Raw genomic sequence first — 19,571 nt, 5'->3', positions numbered from 1 at the left:
TCAAACGTAATAAGATTATTCGACTCTAGTTGTATTGGAATGTCTTTTGGTAAATATACCGATACGTTCAGATTACTCGATGGTTTGTCACACATTACATTCGTCTTATTTGGTTAGGGGGGCCCACCAATATATTCTTGAACCCGGGCCCACGGGTACCTTGCTACGCCACTGCTCAAGCTAATTCAACATCTGTCAAGTACAATTTCTTTCCCTTGTTCAATACCAAACAAAATAATTAATTACCAATAGTTGATTAACTAACTGGTTATTTTTTTTTTTACAATTCTTGTTTCTTCTTCTACTTATATAATACAGATTTACTTCAAAAAAGAAGATGATTACGTCCTACGCGTCATGCATTCAGTCGTGCATATTAACCAATGACTTAACTCTTTCTCTCCGTAATTAATTTCCTCGTTCTGATAGAATTATTCATTTTGCTCATTTGTATTTCACTCTCCTGTTATGATTAAACTTCAATAACTTTTTTGTTTGCTATATGTAAATGATATATTTGGTATCCAATCATAGGGGAATGCATACTCTTTTTACACAATACAAATTAAAGTTTAAACATCCAAAAATAAATTTAGTTTAATGGGGTCAAATCAACGTTGGCATCGTCAATTAGGAGAGAAAGAGCTAATAAATTCTGCCTAGTCACTGGTTTTCCTGGCTAGCTCTAATAGCACTAGGGAAGAAGGAGTATTTGTACAAATTTGTCCTAGCATATCGAACGAAGAATGTGCCTTTATCTTTGTGTCTTTCTGAGTATTTTATTAAATTTTGTTTTTGTATTTGAAGATTATGGTTCAGCGTTTTAAGTATAATTGCTTCTTTACTTTTGCGTCTTCTGTCCTGAAGGCTTTCTAAATTTAGTGATTTTACTAAAGGCTAGGTGTTACTACAGTCTCTAGTCAAATATGTGAATATTCGCTGAAGGGGTACAGGAAATAAGTGTTCAAAATTTCACCTTGGTCCAAGATTGTGCTGTGTGGGAGAAATAACGTTCGTGTAGACAATTTTACCAGACAGTTGATAAAAGCGTTGTAAAAAAAAACAAACAAACGCCGACCTCGCGCCCTCTTTGTCGCATATCTCCCCCCACCCCACACAGCTAGGGGCATCCCCCAGTTTGAGAAACGCTAGCCTACCAATGTATATATTTAGTCCCAAGTTCGATTTAAAATAAAGAAAAGAACAACGGAACAAACAACGGACTACATATATTGTAGTCGTGGAGAATAACAAAAGGCATAGGCTACTCAGAAAATGGCTTATACTCGTGAAAATTGTCAACGTATTGTGAAGGTGGGGTATCGAGATGTCGCCTTCCCTTCAACACAGCTACAGTCAATGGAAGATTGCAATGATTATCTACATGACATGTCCGCACTTCGCAAGGACATGAACGACAAAGGGTTGGTGTTTCTTATAAAACCTCAATTTAAGTCATAGATTCAAGATTGGTATAATATTAATAATAGTTTCATAGCAAAAGACTCGCCAAATAAATGAACAGCATATTGGATAATAGAATTATCATTTGCTTGGCTTATATAGTTTAAACATAAAGAAAGTAGAACATAGAATGTAGATCTGAGATTTAAAACAAATGAATATTCACATTTGATAACTAAGAGTATTACTATTAGTAAAATCAGTAAATTTAGAGGCACTTAAAATTCAGGACAAAAGAATTCAAAGTAAAGTAGAAATAATACATAAAACACTGTACCATTATATTTACAAATACAAAAACCTAATAAAAATACCCAGAAATACGCAAAGATAAATAGGCACAATTCTTATTACATTTGCTAATACAAATTCTTACTATTGCTCCTTCTTAATTATACTGCCATATTGTTAGTGCATGGATCATATTATAGTTTGTCTGAATCAACATGATAGACCAATGACTTAGCAGAGTGTAAGTCTGCAATTAACATGCACAAATTAACACAGGGATATGTGTAGGATGTAATTACCTTCTCCTTTAAATGAACGCCTACAATTAATATGCTTAGACAAATTCTTATAATTACTCTTTCTTCCTAAGTGCTATGAGAATGGAATGGTTTGCCTGATTCAGCCATGATAACCAAAGACTTAGCAGAGTGCGATTAACATGCATATCGAGATTTACACATGAAATGAGTCTGTCATTTTTAAGAAGTCTAGCTCTTTTAGTGTATATAGCTAAAGAAACACACATTAAGGGAAACAGGAAATACCATTCTTCTCACAATTTCCTATAACAATTATTATTTAAGAGCATTGATTTCAGATACTTGCTTATCCGAGGACTGCATGACAGAGATGATGTTCTTACTGCTAGACAAGCTGTACTGAACTATATTCACAGTCTTGGGGATAAATTAGACAAGAACCACTCAGTCGATGAAGGAGTTCTCAGAGAGGGCTGTGGTCTAGGATGTCTTCCCGTTATGGAGGTTATCTAGCAAACTTTTTAAAAATATATATTACATGGAAAATTGCACTCACATAAGGCAAGCAATCTGGGTATTTAATTTAGTTTACCATTTATAGCTTCAGTAAACAACCTCTCTATAATGGCTCTATAAAGTTGAGTTAATTCCAAGGGAAGGGACTTTAATTGTAGGGGGCTGCTGAGCTTATTTGACCATTAAACAATATACATCTTTTGAATTCTAATGAATATGCAGTGTGAATGTTACCTTGCATAAGTCAATTTTAAAATATAGCTTAATTATAAACAAATTTTTTGACTTTCAGAAATTTACATTATTCTCATCCATAATTATGGAACAATCTGTAAATAGGAGGTGCAAAGATGAGTTAATATTTAGTAGCATCAATTGCTGTTGCCTATTACAATGGAATTGTGCCAAATGGTGCTGGTAAATATGACTTCAGAACCATGACACTAATTCCACCATATTGTTTTGTTTTGTAAAATGTTTTACATGTTTTGCAGGATGACTTGGGATGGAAGTAGCCAGGGTTCAAACATGGGATATTAAGACCACGAAATGACAATCCAGAGTGCAAACCAGGCAGCCAGAAATACTCGATTTAAGTGAAGAAACAACAGAATTCCTCTTAGCGAAACAAAACATTTTCAATACTGAAATTGAAATCATGGAAATATTGAACAGATTCTATAAACACAAACGATATAATTAAATTTCAATAGTAGTTTAACAAAAGCAGACATATACTATCTAGTCTAATCTTACTTTGATCAACTGACTGGCCCCACTTATTTCCTCCCCCCTGGTATATATATATATATATGCGTAATCAATTTAAATTCTTTAACATCTGAGAAATAACTAAAAATCTATTTTTATTACTATGAAAAATTTGACAACTAATAGCAGTATGAGCAAGTTATCATACATATTAATATGTAGTGAATGTCCTTATTTACAGAAACCATAAGACTTGATGTATATATGTACATTATGAGACACTTATTGCTTTATATATTAAAGAGATAATAGAGGGACTTATGGTAGAATATCTTTTAAAATGTTATGTTTGTTATTAGGGTGAGTGGTGGGTTAAAAAAAGTAAAACCTTTGGTGATTTTTATATAGTGCTCATTCTTTTAAGTTGTACTAACTGTATAAATGAGTTATCTTTATTTATTATACTTTCAACAGGGCCACACTGAAATCTCACATACCATGCCTGTGTTGAATGTCATAGCAGGAGAAAGACGTACACTTTTTTTTATATTTTTTAATTTACCACATTACAGAGCGTTGTTATGATAGATTTTTAGAAACAGTTTTCAAAATTCATAATTACTTCCACATGGGATGCACATTTTAAATTTCATTTATTGTTCTATTATATACATGAACAATAATTAAAATCTATAAATTTTTAGCTCTGCTAAGTACACATGGAGATCCAGCTAAAGATGGCAAGAATTTAGTGATGTTTGTGGCTTAGTTTGAGATTGAATTGCTTACCACCTCTTAGAGGCATTGGCAGCCAACAACACAACTCCAAAGTCTTATGTTTCAAACTTGTTATAGATGTAACCTATCTTTCATGATACCATATGTTTCTTGGATTGCTTCTGTTTTTGAGTTCTACTATACTACTTTACTAGTAATACTAGTTGGTAACTTTTATAAATTGTGCCTTACCAAGTCCCACATTCTGTTACTACTTTCTTCAGCAACTCATTTGGCTATTCCTTTGCAGAAGAAGGATTACAGTTTGGAAAAACTCTATGGATGCAGCTTTTGATAAATACCTTTGTCCTTTCCCTAGCTCTACTGTGATTTTTTCACATATACATGTCAATTTGAATCCACACATTTCTTAATCCTTAATATTATAACAGCCTGCTAAATAGGCATTTAGTTTGCTTGCTATTTAGAAATCTAGACTTATTATGGAATTTCTAAATACCCATTCTTTTCCATTTTTGTTTCTCTTACAATTTAAACCAGTGTTTTTTACTGAGCTACAATGACTTTAATAACAGCAAAATATCTTTATTTGCTTTTTAAAAACAAGTCTAATAATTATTGAATATTTAAAACATTTATGTATTTTTTTCCCCAGCTTTCAAGTTTTTTAGCCAATATTTTGATGAAGATGTCACTACCTTTGATTATAAATGGTTAAGGTGATTATGTTGAAAATATTTAGCTGTCAATACTAAATATATTATATATCTCACTGATACAGATAAATGCACTACATCCAGATTCATTTGATTATACTTCTGAAATATTTGAAGATGAAAGTGAGATCTACCCTGGGTTTACTTTGCCTTTAGCCTCAATCTGTCACTTTAAACTGATTTGACAAATCATCCCACAATCTATTCTTAATTGTCAATAAACTCCGTCAGTTAGTCTAGCATGTTTAAAGCTTATTTGAAATCACAAGACAAATTTGGGGGGCATAGAAAAACGACAGATTATAGATCAGTTGATGTTCTGATATTTAATATGTGTTCTCTCAAATTGCTTAAATTCTATGAGTGAAAAATAAATAAAATTGACAGTATATTACTAATAGACCCATTGGTTTGTGTACTTTACTTTATGTAATAGGCTGTGATATTTGTAGTTGAATGTTATGTCTAGCATTTGGCTTGGTGGATGTGTGCTTGACTACTTGACATCCAAACTAAATATGCATTGCACTGATTGTGGAAAAAAGGCATTAAGACAGTTGGACATTGTACTAGACACACTTATGTAGGCTACTTTAAAAAATCATTGACTACAAATATGGGTAAATGATACCGGTTTTACATTGGTAAGGAAGAAGACAAATGCTTTCAATAAAATTAAGTCTTTATTAGCATTGTTTCTTTCTCTTGATATGAATGAAGCAGGGCCGTCTAGAGCCTCTGTTTGTTGGTGGCCTCACACAGGACTTAAAACAAGAAATAGTGAAACTTGTCCTCATTGTTATTGCTAAAGTACACTAGGTCTTAAATAAATTGTGTAATTTTATTTTTTCACTGTTTATTTTTTATTTTTCTATTTCATTTGGAACCATCAAATTCACTTCACCTAAGACCTCCAATTATCTAAGGCCCCCTTATAAAAAAGAAAGAGCTCTTTTTATCAATGCAGCTTAAAACAAAGTCTGTCTTTTTAAAAATGCCTTTGTGAGCCTATGAAACATTTTTCTTTTGTTTCATATAAGAGCCATGCATCAGTCTGGGTTTACTGGAGCTCATGTAGACAATGTTTACATGTGTCGGGGATCCAAAGATTTGCTGACCATGTGGACACCCATTGGTGATATTACAGTTGAGATGGGTGTCCTTGCAGTTTGTGAAGGGTCAAATAATTTGCCAAGGTAACTTACACTTTAATCATATTCTTAGACAGTTTATTTTGAAAACATATAACAAACTGTATTTATAATTTATCAATCAAAACAAATGAGAAATCAGTTTGATTAGCCTACATTGTGTTGGTACATTTACGATATGCATACCATACAAGATACACATTTTCAAAGATTGTATTCTGATCTAAGAAAGGATGTACACATAGAACAGAAAGTAGGACATGAAAAGACAAGATATTAGATTTTCCTATTTGGATTCCTTGAAACATTTAAAGCAAGCCAAAAATTTTAGTTGAGTTAAACATAAATGATAATCAATCTGTTATTGAATCTAAGAAATATTAAAGATTATTATGTGAGTGACTTTTGAAGGTTTCAGTGAATAACATACAATGTGCAGCAATGATGGTAACACACTCAGTGACACAAATTCAGAATCAGAAATTGGATCATTTTATATTTAAAACAAATGATCAAGATCTGCTGTCTAAATCTAAATGCTAAAAATAAATATTGTAAAAAAAAATAATTAAATTATCCTCTTAAAAACTTTAAGTTTGTTTAGTTTTCAGAGGTTTCAATCCACTTATGGTGAGATGGATGCAGAATTAGTTGGATTAAAAGGTGAACAGTCAACAATAAATGGCTTTATTTCTCTGCTTTAAGGCCTTTATATCTTATTTTCTTTTCTTATAAAATACAGACGTTACTTCAAAAAGTGATTAATTTAAATCATTGACTTAAACTCTGCTAAGTCATTGGTTTTCCTGATTCATGCAACCCATTCCAAACTCTAATAGCACTAGGGAAGAAGGAGTATTTGTACAAATTAGTCCTAGCATGTAGAACAATAATATGCTTTTATCTTTGTGTCTTTCTGAGTATTTTATTAGATTTTGTTTTTGTATTTGAAGATAATGGTTCAGTGTTTTATGTTTAATTGGTACTTTACTTTTTAGTCTTCTTTGCTTAAGGGTCTCTAAATTCAATGATTAGACTAAAATTGTTACTCTAATCAAATGTGAATATTTGTTTGTAATGAATCTTACTGCTCTATTTCGTGTCTGTTCTAATTTAATGTTTTCTTGAGTTGAGGTGTCCCAAAGTCTAACTAAAGTTAAATAGCATTTTAGTTTTATGTTCTTATTAGATATGTAAAAAAAAATAACTCTAATGCTTTGATTTTTTAAACAATTTCATCAATATGGGAATTCTTTGATAATTTTTCATGTATTATACCACCAAGTTATTTGGAGTTTTAAGTCTGTGTAACTGGTTTAAACCACAAGTAAGATAAGTGGCATTAATTTGTTTTAGTTTTTTTGTTACTCTTAATAACTGACATATATCTGGGTGGAAAGATATGGTCCAGTTGGATTCCCAGTTTTCAAATTCATCTAATTCTCTTTGTAAAATTTCTGTATCTTGTTTTCATTTTTATTGTTCTATATAGTATACAATTGTCTGCAATTACTGACTTTCGTTCCTAAACTAATGCAAATTGGTTAATCATTTATGTAAAATAGAAATAGTACTGGGCCTAAGACTGTTCCTTGAAGTACCTGTACACCTGAGTTTACTGTTACAGGTGTAGATAGGAGCCATTTATTATTACAGTTTGTTCTCTCCCTGAGATGAAATCACCTGAGATGAAATCAATTTGGTAGCAAGGCTGGAAGGGCTAGTCCTCCCGTAGAGCCTTGGCGAGAAACTCTGCTGTTCGGCGTAGTGCCTCATAGCTCCCATAAGGTCAAGTGACTCTGCAGACACACTTCCCCACAACTCTCGGAGCTGCTGACACTCTTGCAAGATATGCGCCACTGTTTCCACCGACTCTCCACAGTGTCAGCATTGGGCATCAAAATTTGTCTGGAACCGGGCAAAATAAGCACCAACAGGGCAGTGCCCCATCCTACACTGTGCAATAATGGATTGTTCCGGCCTTCTGAGCCTCCACCATGGATCGTCGTGGTCCGGGCAACGCAATTGCTGCCAGACTCTTTTGGCTTTGTCTGAGCCATCCCAGGATTTCAACCGCTTGTCATGTACCCACTCTCGGATTAATCTCGTAGCTTGGTTAAATATACTTGGGGCCATAAAAGTGGGCATGGCCAGCGCTCCTTCTTGTGCCAGAGCATCAGCCACCTCATTGCCTCTCCCCCCACATAGCAATGTGAGGGCACCCACTGCATAAAGATGGCAGCTCCAATAAATCGGAGGATGTTATCTGCGGCGCTGAGTGCCTCTTCAACCAAAGGTGACTTTCCCCCCAAACCAGCCATGGCTTGGAGGCAGAAGCTCGAATCGGTAACCATTACAACAGAAGTCACAACGGTTTCTTTTTTACATAATATTTCCCCTTAGTTGTGTAGTGCCATGGTAATCGCTTTGATTTCAGCGTTGAAGCTACATGCGGCGAGACCTCCTGTGCCTGACAGCTTGTCTGGGTCGAGGTCCGGGTAACATATAAAGCCCCATACCTGGCTCTCGCGGGGTCCTTTAGTACACACCCATCTCTGTAGCAGAAGATGGCATCCGATGGGTATGTTTTTAGTGTGTTTGATGCCATCTTTTTAAGAATGTCAGGTGGTATGTGTTTTCTAGTGCCCCCCTCCAGTCTCGCTAGTGTAAGGTTTATGGGAGGGCTGGGCAGATTCCTCCATGGAGGGCAAGAACCTATCCTATGGATTGGTTGTCGGTGGAGAGTCCAGCTTGCACACTCAAATTACATGTGATGTGCATAAATGATTGCAGTCTTATCCGTTTTTTTTCTCTCCACCGACTGACTAGAATTTGGGTGGGGAGCCCTGGATCACTCCTTTTATAGCACTCCCAGGCTACAAGTACCACTCTCTCTCTCCTCAAGCCGAAAGGAGGCACGTTACACATTATTTCTGCAGCGCATGTTGGGCCTGTCCTAAAGGTGCCAGTAATGAACCTTAATGCCTGGGCCTGCACTTTGTCGAGTGATTCGAGGGCTGTCTTGCTCGCGTAGACTTGTAATGACAGGCAATATTCGATTTGCGAGTGGACAGCTCCTATGTTTTTATCTTAGCTAATTGTTTTGGATCCCTTTTTCATGTACATCTATATCTCCTATTGTTTGTCTCCTGGGGCTGAGAATGCTGATTCAAAGTATTTATTTAGAATATTTGCTTTAGTTTAATATGTAAGTTAAGTTGTGTTAAGTTATCTTCTCCTTTTAATGGTGATACTCCTGTTGTTTACATTTCTCTATGTTTAATGTATGACCATAGGTTTTTATTGTTATTCTTAGGTATTACATTATTTATGTAGGCCTATTCACTCTGCATATCTATATAAAATAACTCCCCTGCACCCCCAAAGAAAAAAACAAAACAAGAGGGAGAGGGACACAAAAGGAAAACCAAAACAAATTTATTAAAATTATTATGACAGTAAAAGGATGGAATGTTAAAAAAAAAAGTAATGTAGGAGCAAAGAAAAAAAAAAAAGAAACAAATTTATAAGGAAAACAGCAATCCTAAAGAAATAGTGTTTCAAATAATCACCTTGATGCTTAAATTTCATGTTATAAATTCAAATCTGTATAAAACACAAACATTATTCTAATATAAATTTTATTAAGCCTAATGAATATTCATGCTAGAGTATACTTGTTTATGTACTGTTGGCTTAGTTTAGTTAAAAGTATAAACATTAAGAGACTTTTATTACAATTGATATATATGATGAAGTAACCTACTTTACTTTTAACTGCGTCTTAACTTTGATGAATCTCAAAAGGAACAGGCTGGTTTACTGAAGATCCATTTGAAATCACAGAAAAATTTGGTGGGCAATGGAAAACAACAGATTTTAAAGCTGGCGATGTTTTGATATTTAATATGAGGTAAGCCACAGAAGTTTTTTTTCCTTTTGGAGATTTTTCTAATGGCTGAAAAACTTTCAATGGCTAGATTTTTGGTGTATCTGGTGTACAGAATAAAGGAAAAGTTGCTAAGCTAGGTGTTTTTTTTTATAGGTCTATAGAGCTGTTTGTACTTTTTAGCACTGCAGAAGTACATTTTACAGATCTATAGAGCTGTTTGTACTTTTTAGCACTGCAGAAGTACATTTTACAGATCTATAGAGCTGTTTGTACTTTTTAGCACTGCAGAAGTACATTTTAAAGGTCTACAGAGCTGTTTGTACTTTTTAGCACTGCAGAAGTACATTTAAAAGGTCTATAGAGCTGTTTTTACTTTTTAGCACTGCAAAAGTACAATTAAAAGGTCTATAGAGCAGTTTGTATTTTTTAGCACTGCAGAAGTACATTTTCTAAACTCTTCCCCTTGTAGCATTCAAATATTTCAATATGAAGGAAGCATGGACTTTCATACTATGACAGTCACGCAAATTTAAAAATAATTTTGGAAAATGGACAACACCAGGATGTAATTGTTACGATAGATACTTGAATATAAACATACTTGAAATAAGAACACTTTCAGATCATAACAAACAACTTTAATCAGCCATCTTGGTTACCAGAGCAGTGTCCCCTATACATGGGCACAACTCTTCCTACTATATACAGTATCCCTAAAGGGGGGGTAATATACAATATTATGTGAGTTACTGAAAGTGGCATAACATTCCCAACAGTAATAGTGCATCTTAAAATTTTAGGCTAGTGCATTCAGTAACAAAATGGCATTAAGAAATTTAGATCAGTGTGCTTTTTTTTTTAATTTAAAATCGAGATAGCAACATCAAGGCTCAATTTACCATCCTTGATAGTGTTGAATTTATCATGAAAATCTCAAAGAAAACACTGGTATTCAATTAAACCAAAAATCACATTTGAATGAATCTAATTTATTAGGTTTGAATTAATGTCAATGTATCATAAGTAATTACCAATAACAGTGTTTAAGAGATGTATTAACTCTCTACAGGACAGTGCATATGTCCACAACAAACACCACACAGTTTGCCAGAATAAGCTGTGATACCAGGTAGAAGGCAATTTTTTAGAATTTAGTTGAAATCATATTACTAATAATTTAGTCTACAAAAATACTAAGTTTGTTGTAGGTGAAATTTTCAAACAAATTTTATTGATAATTATTGCACAATAATTCTTGACTTTATGTATTAAAATTTTTTAAACAGTTTCTTTTTAAATCTGATGCTAATTTTAAAACATTTTTTTTTAATGCAATAAAAATAATAAAAGTTTATAACTCAGGTGGCAACCTTCAAGTCAACCAGCAGATCCAAGGTTTAGTGGTAATGTTGAAACTTCAAAAGCTAAGTTTGGTTTGCTCAGCAAGATGGATTGTTCAGATAATATACAGACATTTACTACAATTGAAAAATTAAAAGAAGAATGGGGTCTTTAATTACTATCATATTTGACTAATTCTTAACTGTCCAATTAAAGTGGCCGGAAGATGCATTATCAACTTTGGTTGAAAAAAAAAGCATTTTGTTTCATTACTGCTGCATTCATCTTCTAGATCTATTTGCTGTATCTAAAATTTGTACTATTATAACAGATAAGATAAATAAATAAATAAGCAACACAAACAATTGAAAAAAAAAGAAGCCAGAAAATGGTGTTTGTAAACAATAAAATATTAAATTCCCCAATTTTTAATTTTTGCTTCTTCAATTATTTTTTTAAGTTAAATAAATACAATTGTATCAGTTACATGTTATTTTTTTTTTGTTGGTTCTGTAAATGTCTTTTGACTATTGATATCACCACAAACACAATAAAAAAGTTGAGGATATCTTGGTTCTCAGACATGACCCTTAGTTTGTTAACTGAATAAATGAATTGTTATGTTATGACCCTTGTTCAATTATGTAGCAGATGAGTCACTTAGTCAAAGTTTACAATGGATGTAATCTGAAGTTCTTTTATCACCCATAAGTTAATGCTAAATGCATGTAACTTTACAAAATGTCTTGGATAGATTGTCTCATAAAATCTGTTGCTATTTGTTTCAATAGTCTAAGATTTTTAGCCTAAGTTTTCAACTGCTTAAATCAGACAATTTTGTGTGCTTTTGCATAACAAATAATGTAACAAGGTATTTATATTTCAAAACAAGGTCTCAATTGCCAACCTTATGCTTCCTGTTGGAGTTTGATTGGACATACTTTATCCTGCATATCTTAAGACATGACTGTGAAAATTAATTAAATTAATTTAGGTCAGAATTGAAACTCATAGATTTTTTTTTTTTATCAGTAAAGTATGTATACATTTATTCTAATGCTGATTAGTTATTGGACCTGTAATCAAAGCAATCAAAGCAAAAAACTTTCACAAACACTTTGTTTCAAAGTGAACATTTTAATAATCAAATTATTTAGTTCATGTGATAAATCATTCACACAATCTTCCATGCATAGAATAACATACAATATGACACTGCATTCCTGCAGCTTTTATGATAATGATTTAAAAAAAAGGATTAAAAAATGATGCAAACTTTTGTATTAAAACAACAACAATGTACAAAGCAATCTATCTACATTAGGTCACTTCAAAGGTCTTTCATTGTCTCCTGAAACTTTTTCCATTTCTTCTTTCAATTGTTTCTCTATTATTTTATGTCGATCAATGAATCCTTGCTTGCCTTTGCCGTAAGAGTTGGGTCCTGAAGCAGTGGGTGTGTCTCTGAAACAAAAGGATAAGCCTATTAGTATTTTAAAGTCAGAAAAGGATATGATTTTAAAAAATGATTTAACATGTTCCAGTTTTAGATTTTAAACATTTCTTCATGTACATTTCTAAACAGCAGGTCAGTGTATAAAAATGTCTCTAATTAGACACATTGACCTATACAAGTGGTAATTTCTGTGCATTTTTTTTCACTCCAGCATTAAAGAAATTTGCCACTAGTAAATTATGAAATAAAATTAATTAAAAGTTTTATGATAAACATTTTTAAGTTCAGCATCTCTGGTTTATTGGCCACTCAGTTTCAGTCCAGTATACAGGACGAATGTAACTGAACTATTGAAGGGTATTGAAGTCAATTTCACCAATATCATATTTCTGGTTTTCTTTATTTGGATGACTGCAGGTCTAAATGCATCTCCTTATATAGTCTCTGCGCAATCCACATCTTTCCCTCTTGCTGGAACCATCTAAGCTATTTGTGGTATGTGTAGAAAAGTCTAATGTCCTCTTAATTTAAACTTAATGCAAACATCTTCTTGCTGAACAATTACTCTATGTTCTCAAAATACACCAGTGATGAACAAAATAAGTGTTTTACTTTTAAACATATGACCTTGATGGGTACATTACCTGACAAACAAATACATAAATGCCATCAATGCACTAAACCCATTACACAAACAATAAGGATCTTAAAAAAAGATCTTAAAAAAAGATATTGGAGGTTTAAAACACAAAAGAAAACACAAACCTGCCAATATTTTTCATCCTCATTTTGGCTTCAGGGGGCATCTCTTCATCTCCACTCTAAACATGAACAAGAAATAATATAAAAATTATCTTTACAATATTAGTAGATTATGATGAATTCTTTATAATTAATATTTTTAAAATAAATATGAACACTGTGAGGTCTATATGAGCAGTGCTTTTGAATACAAATTTCAAAACTAAGTTCTGATGTTGACTTAGTAAAGAGTGTGTGTTTCCATGGTGAAAAAAGATTGGTAGGTGACTATGCAGTGTGAATGATGCAAGATAAGTGCCATTGTCGTAAGCAGACTCCCAATCTACTCTGCAAGTACTTAACAGCAGCACCTCAAACAGCCCAAGAGAGTTGACAACACTAATTGTGATAATCCATCAGATGATATCAAAATTAAATATCAATACCACACTACAGTGGATCCATGGACACATTGGCATCATGGAAAATGAAAAGGCAGATAAGCTATCAAAGGCAGGATCATCTATGGAACAACCAGATAAACCGTAAACCATATCCTCTTTGAATGCCCCTTCCTAATCCACCTTAAGCAGACCCTACTACAGCCCAATATAACCAACACTCTGTACGGCAGTGCTGAACAACAGAAGAAAAAAGTACACTATTTTTCCTTGGCACAGTCTGCAAAAGAGCTCACAACTCAGCAGCAATAAGTTGGCTAGAAGAAGAAGAAGTCTTGGGTTGGCCAGACAACTCAAGAATGTCAGAGTGAAGTTTTTGAAGTAAGATTTTATTTAAAACTAGATGACCGGCGGCTTAGCATTCGCCGCTACTTTGCAAGGCCGGCCTAAGGCCACTGCAACCTAAGCGACCGCAGTGGGCCCCGCACTTTCATAGGAACCGCGATAATTCAAGGTGTATAAATTATAAAATTAAACCATTTTATAACTTAAAACAGATTTCCCACGCCTTCCTGTCGATTTACCAGGAGCTACTGGAAATCTCCCAAAATTGCAAAATATACGAAAAAGTCCTTAAAATATATGGAAATATATAGACAAAAATTGTCATTTTGGGGTGTCATTTAATATGAAAAAGTCCTTAAAATATATGGAAATATATAGACAAAAATTGTCATTTTGGGGTGTCATTTAATATGGAAAACGCCAGTCCTATGCGCGATAAATAAAAACAGCATTATGCATTAGCCGTAATTGTGTAATCTGGTGAAAGAAGCTTCTCGCACCTCAAATTCATGAAGAATTACTTGAGGTCAACAATTCTCAAAGATAGATTGAAACATGCATAGATGAATTTATTTTCTAATAGAAACTCTTAAAATTTCACTTATTATCCGCTTCCCTACCCAAACTTGGCCCCGCGAAATCTGTTTCGCTTAGGGCCCCACCATTGTTAAGTCGGGCCCTGCTAATTAGTGACCTGTAACTATACATAGAAGATTACTTGTTCTCTTTCCATGACTTCTTGGTCACAATGGTTAAGTCCAGCGCTGCTATTTAGTGTTTGTAAAATGTTTGCTTGTAAAATGTTTAACATGTTTCGGATGTTCCTTCAGAGTTGAAGATAGTTTACTTCCTAGTCCAAACCTCCCACAGGACGAAGGGGGATTAGAGCGGGCTGGGTTTGATAAATCCAAACGACAGTCCAGCGCCCAAACCCAACGACCTGGCAGCCACCCGTAGAGACCGGGGAAAAAATACCTGTTCTCCACCTCCCCTTTTTTACGTGAGGTAGAAATAAAAAAAGAGTGATCTTTCTTGGTTACAACTGTCTGACCCTGCTATTTTGTGAATACTTGTTCTCCCCCCCCCTCATGTTTTTTCGTGGGTGACTATCTGCAGAAATAAGATAGTGATCTTTCCTTTACTTCTTGCTCGTCCTAACTGTTGAGTGAAGAGTAAAATTACATATATAGATAGATACCACTTTTATATTATTACTCAAGTCTGCTGCATTTATTTCATTTCATCCAATGTTGACTTTGGTGCTGCAAGTCAACAACACAACAATTAGCATCTTATTTTATAAAGTTCCCTCAAAAGCGCATTGCATTGCAGACATTTGTAGACTTGAAGTTTATACCATTTTTGGTCAACAGAAGTTGGATTTTTTTTTACCAGCTTTAAAGCCATATTAAAAGATTAAAAATCATACTTACATCATCTGAGTCATTGAATATTTTGGCAGCAAGAGCACTCTTCTGAACAACTGGTGGAGCTTCTTTTTCTTTTTTCTAGAGACATGTATACATAATACATTGGTTTATTATTTGGAAAGTCTTTGACAAACAAAATCAATGGGGTTAAAAACTTTGGTATAAACCAGGCTTACATATGTTTTGATGGTTGATAGTCAGTAAATTAGTAAATGCTAATATTAATTTAGCTAATCACAGTAGAGCTAGTTGTCAGGAGTTACTTGTGTCACAATGAACCATTGTATTTATTTTGTGTAGTTTGTTTTGAAAACTAAGAGATAAAGTCATGTAAACTTCAAGAAATTTTCACAAAGAACTAAATAACAGTATGCTGCTTTTTTTTTTTTTCGAAGGTGTTACATAATGTAGAAAGTACTTCAATTACAATAAAATTTTAAAAGTTTAACTAACAAGACTACATATTAAGAAAAGTAAAATTAATAAGATATTATCTATATGTCTATTACACCTTTTTAAAAAATGACTACAGGCAAGTTCCTGATTTACATTTGACCTTACTAATATTTAGAAAAAAAAATGAAATAAAAAGAAGTAATTTAATTATACCATTTGTACAAATCGTGCAAAAATAACAACAAAAACCCGGATTATTTGTCTACTGGCATAAGTTTCATGCTTATATTGTAAATGCTAATTAATTATCAGAAAAACTAAAATATGCACATTAAATAGCAGATGTAATATTAGTTGTTTTTTTTAAACAGTACCGGTATATAAAAAAAAACATTTTCTAATCATAAAAATGATTGATTACCTGTGTGGGATTTAATGACATTTTAATGGGTGCTTTTGTTTTACCAGTAGCAGGAAGTGGTTTGAGTTTATTTTGAGAAGGTGAGCCCAAGTCGAAGCTTATTTTCTGATTCAATAATGGCTTTGGTTTTGGCCCAATGGAGAATTTTTTAATGGGTGCTGATTCTTCTGATGACTCTGTCGAGGGACGCTTCTCTGCTGATCTGCTTTTGACTTCCCCATCTTCACCTGGCCTTGAATCTGCTCCTGGGTAATGTGAAATACTGGGGGATTTGAGACTACAAGTTGCACCGAAAGAAGAAACAAAAGAATAGCAGAGTGAACATACTTGGTGGAGCTGATAAGCACCTTTCCAGTTCTGAGAGAAAACTCCACATTGTATACTAAATGCTTATTGAAATCTAGTGTCACTTAGAATGAAGAACAATGAAACTCAAACAGCAATTTAGAAATTAGATATACAGAAACCAATAATTTTCTCCATCAGAGCATACAATAAAATCATTTCCTTACCAACTAGTGTGACAGTTTGATAAAGCCTTAAATTTAAGAGGCAAGATTTAATAATAATACACTTTAAAAAACATAGATGTAAGAAATAGACTGGTGTGTAGGGAAGCAAGAATGTTGATATTTAGTACTAACTATAGTAACTTAAGAAACATTTTTTATTCTACTAAAATTATTAAAAGTTGAATACATGTTTAGTTTTTGTGGTTTAGATAAATGGACTATTTAACTACAAGTTCACTTTCTTTAACTTCATATAGATCTATTATTTACAAGCTTTGTGAATAAAAAAAATGCTATTTTTATCAAAGCTTGGAACATCTTCAGAGTTTGATACAGTGGAAAAAAATTAGATAATTGCACATGGTTGAGATGTAAGAAACAGTTCTACTAAACCAATTAAAATCCACCAATTGTACTCGTCATGTGGGTTGTATTTCAATTGACTGTATTTTTACAGAAGTGGTGGTATAGTACAAGAGCTAAGGTGATTAACCTTTGGCCTTGTTTCACTCAGAAAAAAAAAAAGAGATGTTCTCAAACCACTCAATCAAGTTCTGATCTTAAAATGAAGAGAAATAAGATAAAAATCTATTATTACTGATACATTGTGAAAAAATTCTTTCTATTGGTCATAAGGCCTCAATGGATTTTACCTTCTCAATACATTTTTTTTTCTTTCTTCTTTTTCTTTTAAGTTACAGGCTCTAATAATTATAATAATTATATGATAGGCCCTCTTATTCTCTCAGCTTTTTGTTTGTTCGGCGCTATTTCATGCTGGCATCTCGCCTTGCTTTGTTTCTCGTGACTCTTTTTTAAACACTTAATAGTCTCTGCCTGTCAGTGGCAATGTAAGAATGCTGAATGGATACTTCTTAAGTATTCATTCAGCAATCTTACATTGCCATTGCCACAGACAGGCACAGCTAAAGACTATAGTCACACTATTGTCTATAATAGTATGCAGCTATGCTGTATAGTCAGTGAGTAATGAGTATAGGTCTAGTGATAATAGATTAAATAGTGCTAAACTTACTAAATTTATAACTATTTTAGTATTTATTAAGTCAATTAAGACATTAACTTATTCTAAAAACAAAATGACAAATCAAATGATATAGATCTATTAATAATATTATCATATATATAGAGTAGTTTATGCTATTCAGACACCTATAGGCCCAAATTTGAAAATTTGACTTTGACAGAGCATTATTTTACAATGGTTCGACGTAGAAAAGAAAATGAAGTATCAAAATCTTCTTTAGTTTAAGGAGAATAAGGATGACTACTTATATTTGTACCCCTAACCTATATTTGTTATTATATTTAAGGTCAAAGAGGCTGTGTGTTTTCATTTAATTCGGACAAATTTGACCCACATTATTTGATTCTGGACAACATAATTTATTTCTGACAGTCTCTATCTTTAGGCATCAATAAACTCAGATTTTAATTCTATATTAACATTAACTAAATTTTAAAATCCCCAGGCATAGCCCCTCACATGAAATCATAAGGATGTTCTCAAACTATGCATAAATACGAACACAAAAAATAAAAATATGAACACACTCTACCAAAATTAGGTCACTGGGATAGTGACTTCTACACAGACTTTTAGACTTATTTTATGTTTGCATGATTAGATGTGTGTTGAATGTTTGTGTTTTTTGTTTATTAATTTCAAATACAGATAATCTTTTGTAGTATAGTACCGGTTAGGATAGCCATTCTTGCTTAACTGAATCCTCTATATTCTATATTCTCTCTTTATAAATCTAGATCTATCTAGTAGCTCTAGACTCTAGATCTAAGCATTTAACTTCATTCAATGTACCTAGCTCACTCCAAACATTAATTCTCTTTTAAAAAAACATCAACAAACGAACAAATATAATATAAGATCATTTTTATTGATGTCCAAAACTGGCTGTCTGAAATAAATTTTGGTGACAAAATCGTAATTTAATTCGGACACCCTATTAATTTTTTTTTTTTGTATGGAATCAAACAACTTGGCTTATGAATCAAATAAATCCCCTCCAAAAACAGAATAAATATTGCCAGGCTCATTAGCAAAGACTTAGCCATTAAAAAAATATAGTCTTAACCCTAGGAAGAGGTAAAGTCATCCGGGTAACATAGGTTGAGGAAAAAACAACAACCTGACTAACAAATTTGAAATCCATTTTTCTTACATAAAAAGACAGCTAAATGGAAGGAAATTGGGCCAGAAACATTGGAAAATGGACAAGCACATTATACAGCGCACTAGTTTTACAATAAATATTAATATAATTATTTATTGACCACAAAAACAGCGAATGTCCGAATTCATGTAATGTCCGAAATAAATAAACTACTTATTTTAGTATATAGATCTATATTAGTATATAAGTAGATTATATATTATATTTAATATTATAATCTCTAAAGTAAAATCTAGCTTTATTATACTACAAATAGCTAAGGCATTAATTAAACGATTAGGTATTTGCTTTTAACAAAAATTGTAGATCTAGATTTGTTTTAATAATTTTTATAAATATTCAATATGGATCTAGATCTAGATATCTAGATCTATAATTTTATAAACAACAACAATGCAAACCTCTCGGTAAGTCCGCCATCTTGATTAAATATTGATTGTTCTTAATTTTTTAATATGGATGTCTATTTTTTTTTAAGCTTTATGATTAAAATGAATTATTTATTACTCTATATAAGCATTTAATTATTTTTTGAGATTAAAAAAAATAATTTCCACAATACTGGAAATATATGTTTGTTAATATATTATTTCATATGTACAGTACAATTATATCTCCCGTAAACTACTAAAACCA

At 32.7% G+C, this 19,571-nt stretch overlaps 2 protein-coding genes across 2 annotated transcripts; one reads left to right on the top strand and one right to left on the bottom strand.

Annotated features, from left to right (window-relative positions):
* The first annotated feature begins 1,123 nt into the window (after positions 1-1,123).
* On the top strand, positions 1,124-11,607 carry LOC106056465 (uncharacterized). The gene is made up of 9 exons (XM_013213241.2): positions 1,124-1,424; positions 2,294-2,459; positions 3,657-3,714; positions 4,576-4,639; positions 5,677-5,832; positions 6,392-6,450; positions 9,595-9,700; positions 10,749-10,808; positions 11,042-11,607. Exons 1-9 carry the CDS (start codon positions 1,276-1,278, stop codon positions 11,193-11,195), a joined length of 972 nt encoding a protein of 323 aa, XP_013068695.2. The 5' UTR covers positions 1,124-1,275; the 3' UTR covers positions 11,196-11,607.
* A 530-nt stretch (positions 11,608-12,137) lies between these two features.
* LOC106056467 (PEST proteolytic signal-containing nuclear protein-like) lies at positions 12,138-19,488 on the bottom strand. The gene is made up of 5 exons (XM_013213244.2): positions 19,337-19,488; positions 16,211-16,455; positions 15,397-15,471; positions 13,242-13,297; positions 12,138-12,484 (listed from the first exon to the last, which is right to left on the bottom strand). The coding sequence occupies exons 1-5, from the start codon at positions 19,353-19,355 to the stop codon at positions 12,346-12,348; spliced, it is 534 nt and encodes a 177-aa protein (XP_013068698.1). The 5' UTR covers positions 19,356-19,488; the 3' UTR covers positions 12,138-12,345.
* Between the last annotated feature and the right edge of the window lie 83 nt (positions 19,489-19,571).

This window comes from Biomphalaria glabrata, chromosome 6 (genome assembly GCF_947242115.1).
Source record: "Biomphalaria glabrata chromosome 6, xgBioGlab47.1, whole genome shotgun sequence".
Taxonomy (NCBI): domain Eukaryota; kingdom Metazoa; phylum Mollusca; class Gastropoda; family Planorbidae; genus Biomphalaria; species Biomphalaria glabrata.
Note: the sequence above shows the minus strand (reverse complement) of the source record. Positions and strands in the feature narration are given on the sequence as shown.

Excerpts from the sequence above, each read along its gene's own strand:
- LOC106056467 (XM_013213244.2), bottom strand. Across the intron at positions 13,298-15,396 it reads TATTCAATGACTCAGATGAT|AGTGGAGATGAAGAGATGCC; the intron begins GTAAGTATGATT and ends GTTCATGTTTAG. Across the intron at positions 12,485-13,241 it reads AGGATGAAAAATATTGGCAG|AGACACACCCACTGCTTCAG; the intron begins GTTTGTGTTTTC and ends CTTTTGTTTCAG.
- LOC106056465 (XM_013213241.2), top strand. The coding sequence starts at position 1,276 with ATGGCTTATACTCGTGAAAATTGTCAACGTATTGTGAAGGTGGGGTAT. Across the intron at positions 1,425-2,293 it reads AAGGACATGAACGACAAAGG|ATACTTGCTTATCCGAGGAC; the intron begins GTTGGTGTTTCT and ends CATTGATTTCAG. Across the intron at positions 9,701-10,748 it reads GTTTTGATATTTAATATGAG|GACAGTGCATATGTCCACAA; the intron begins GTAAGCCACAGA and ends AACTCTCTACAG.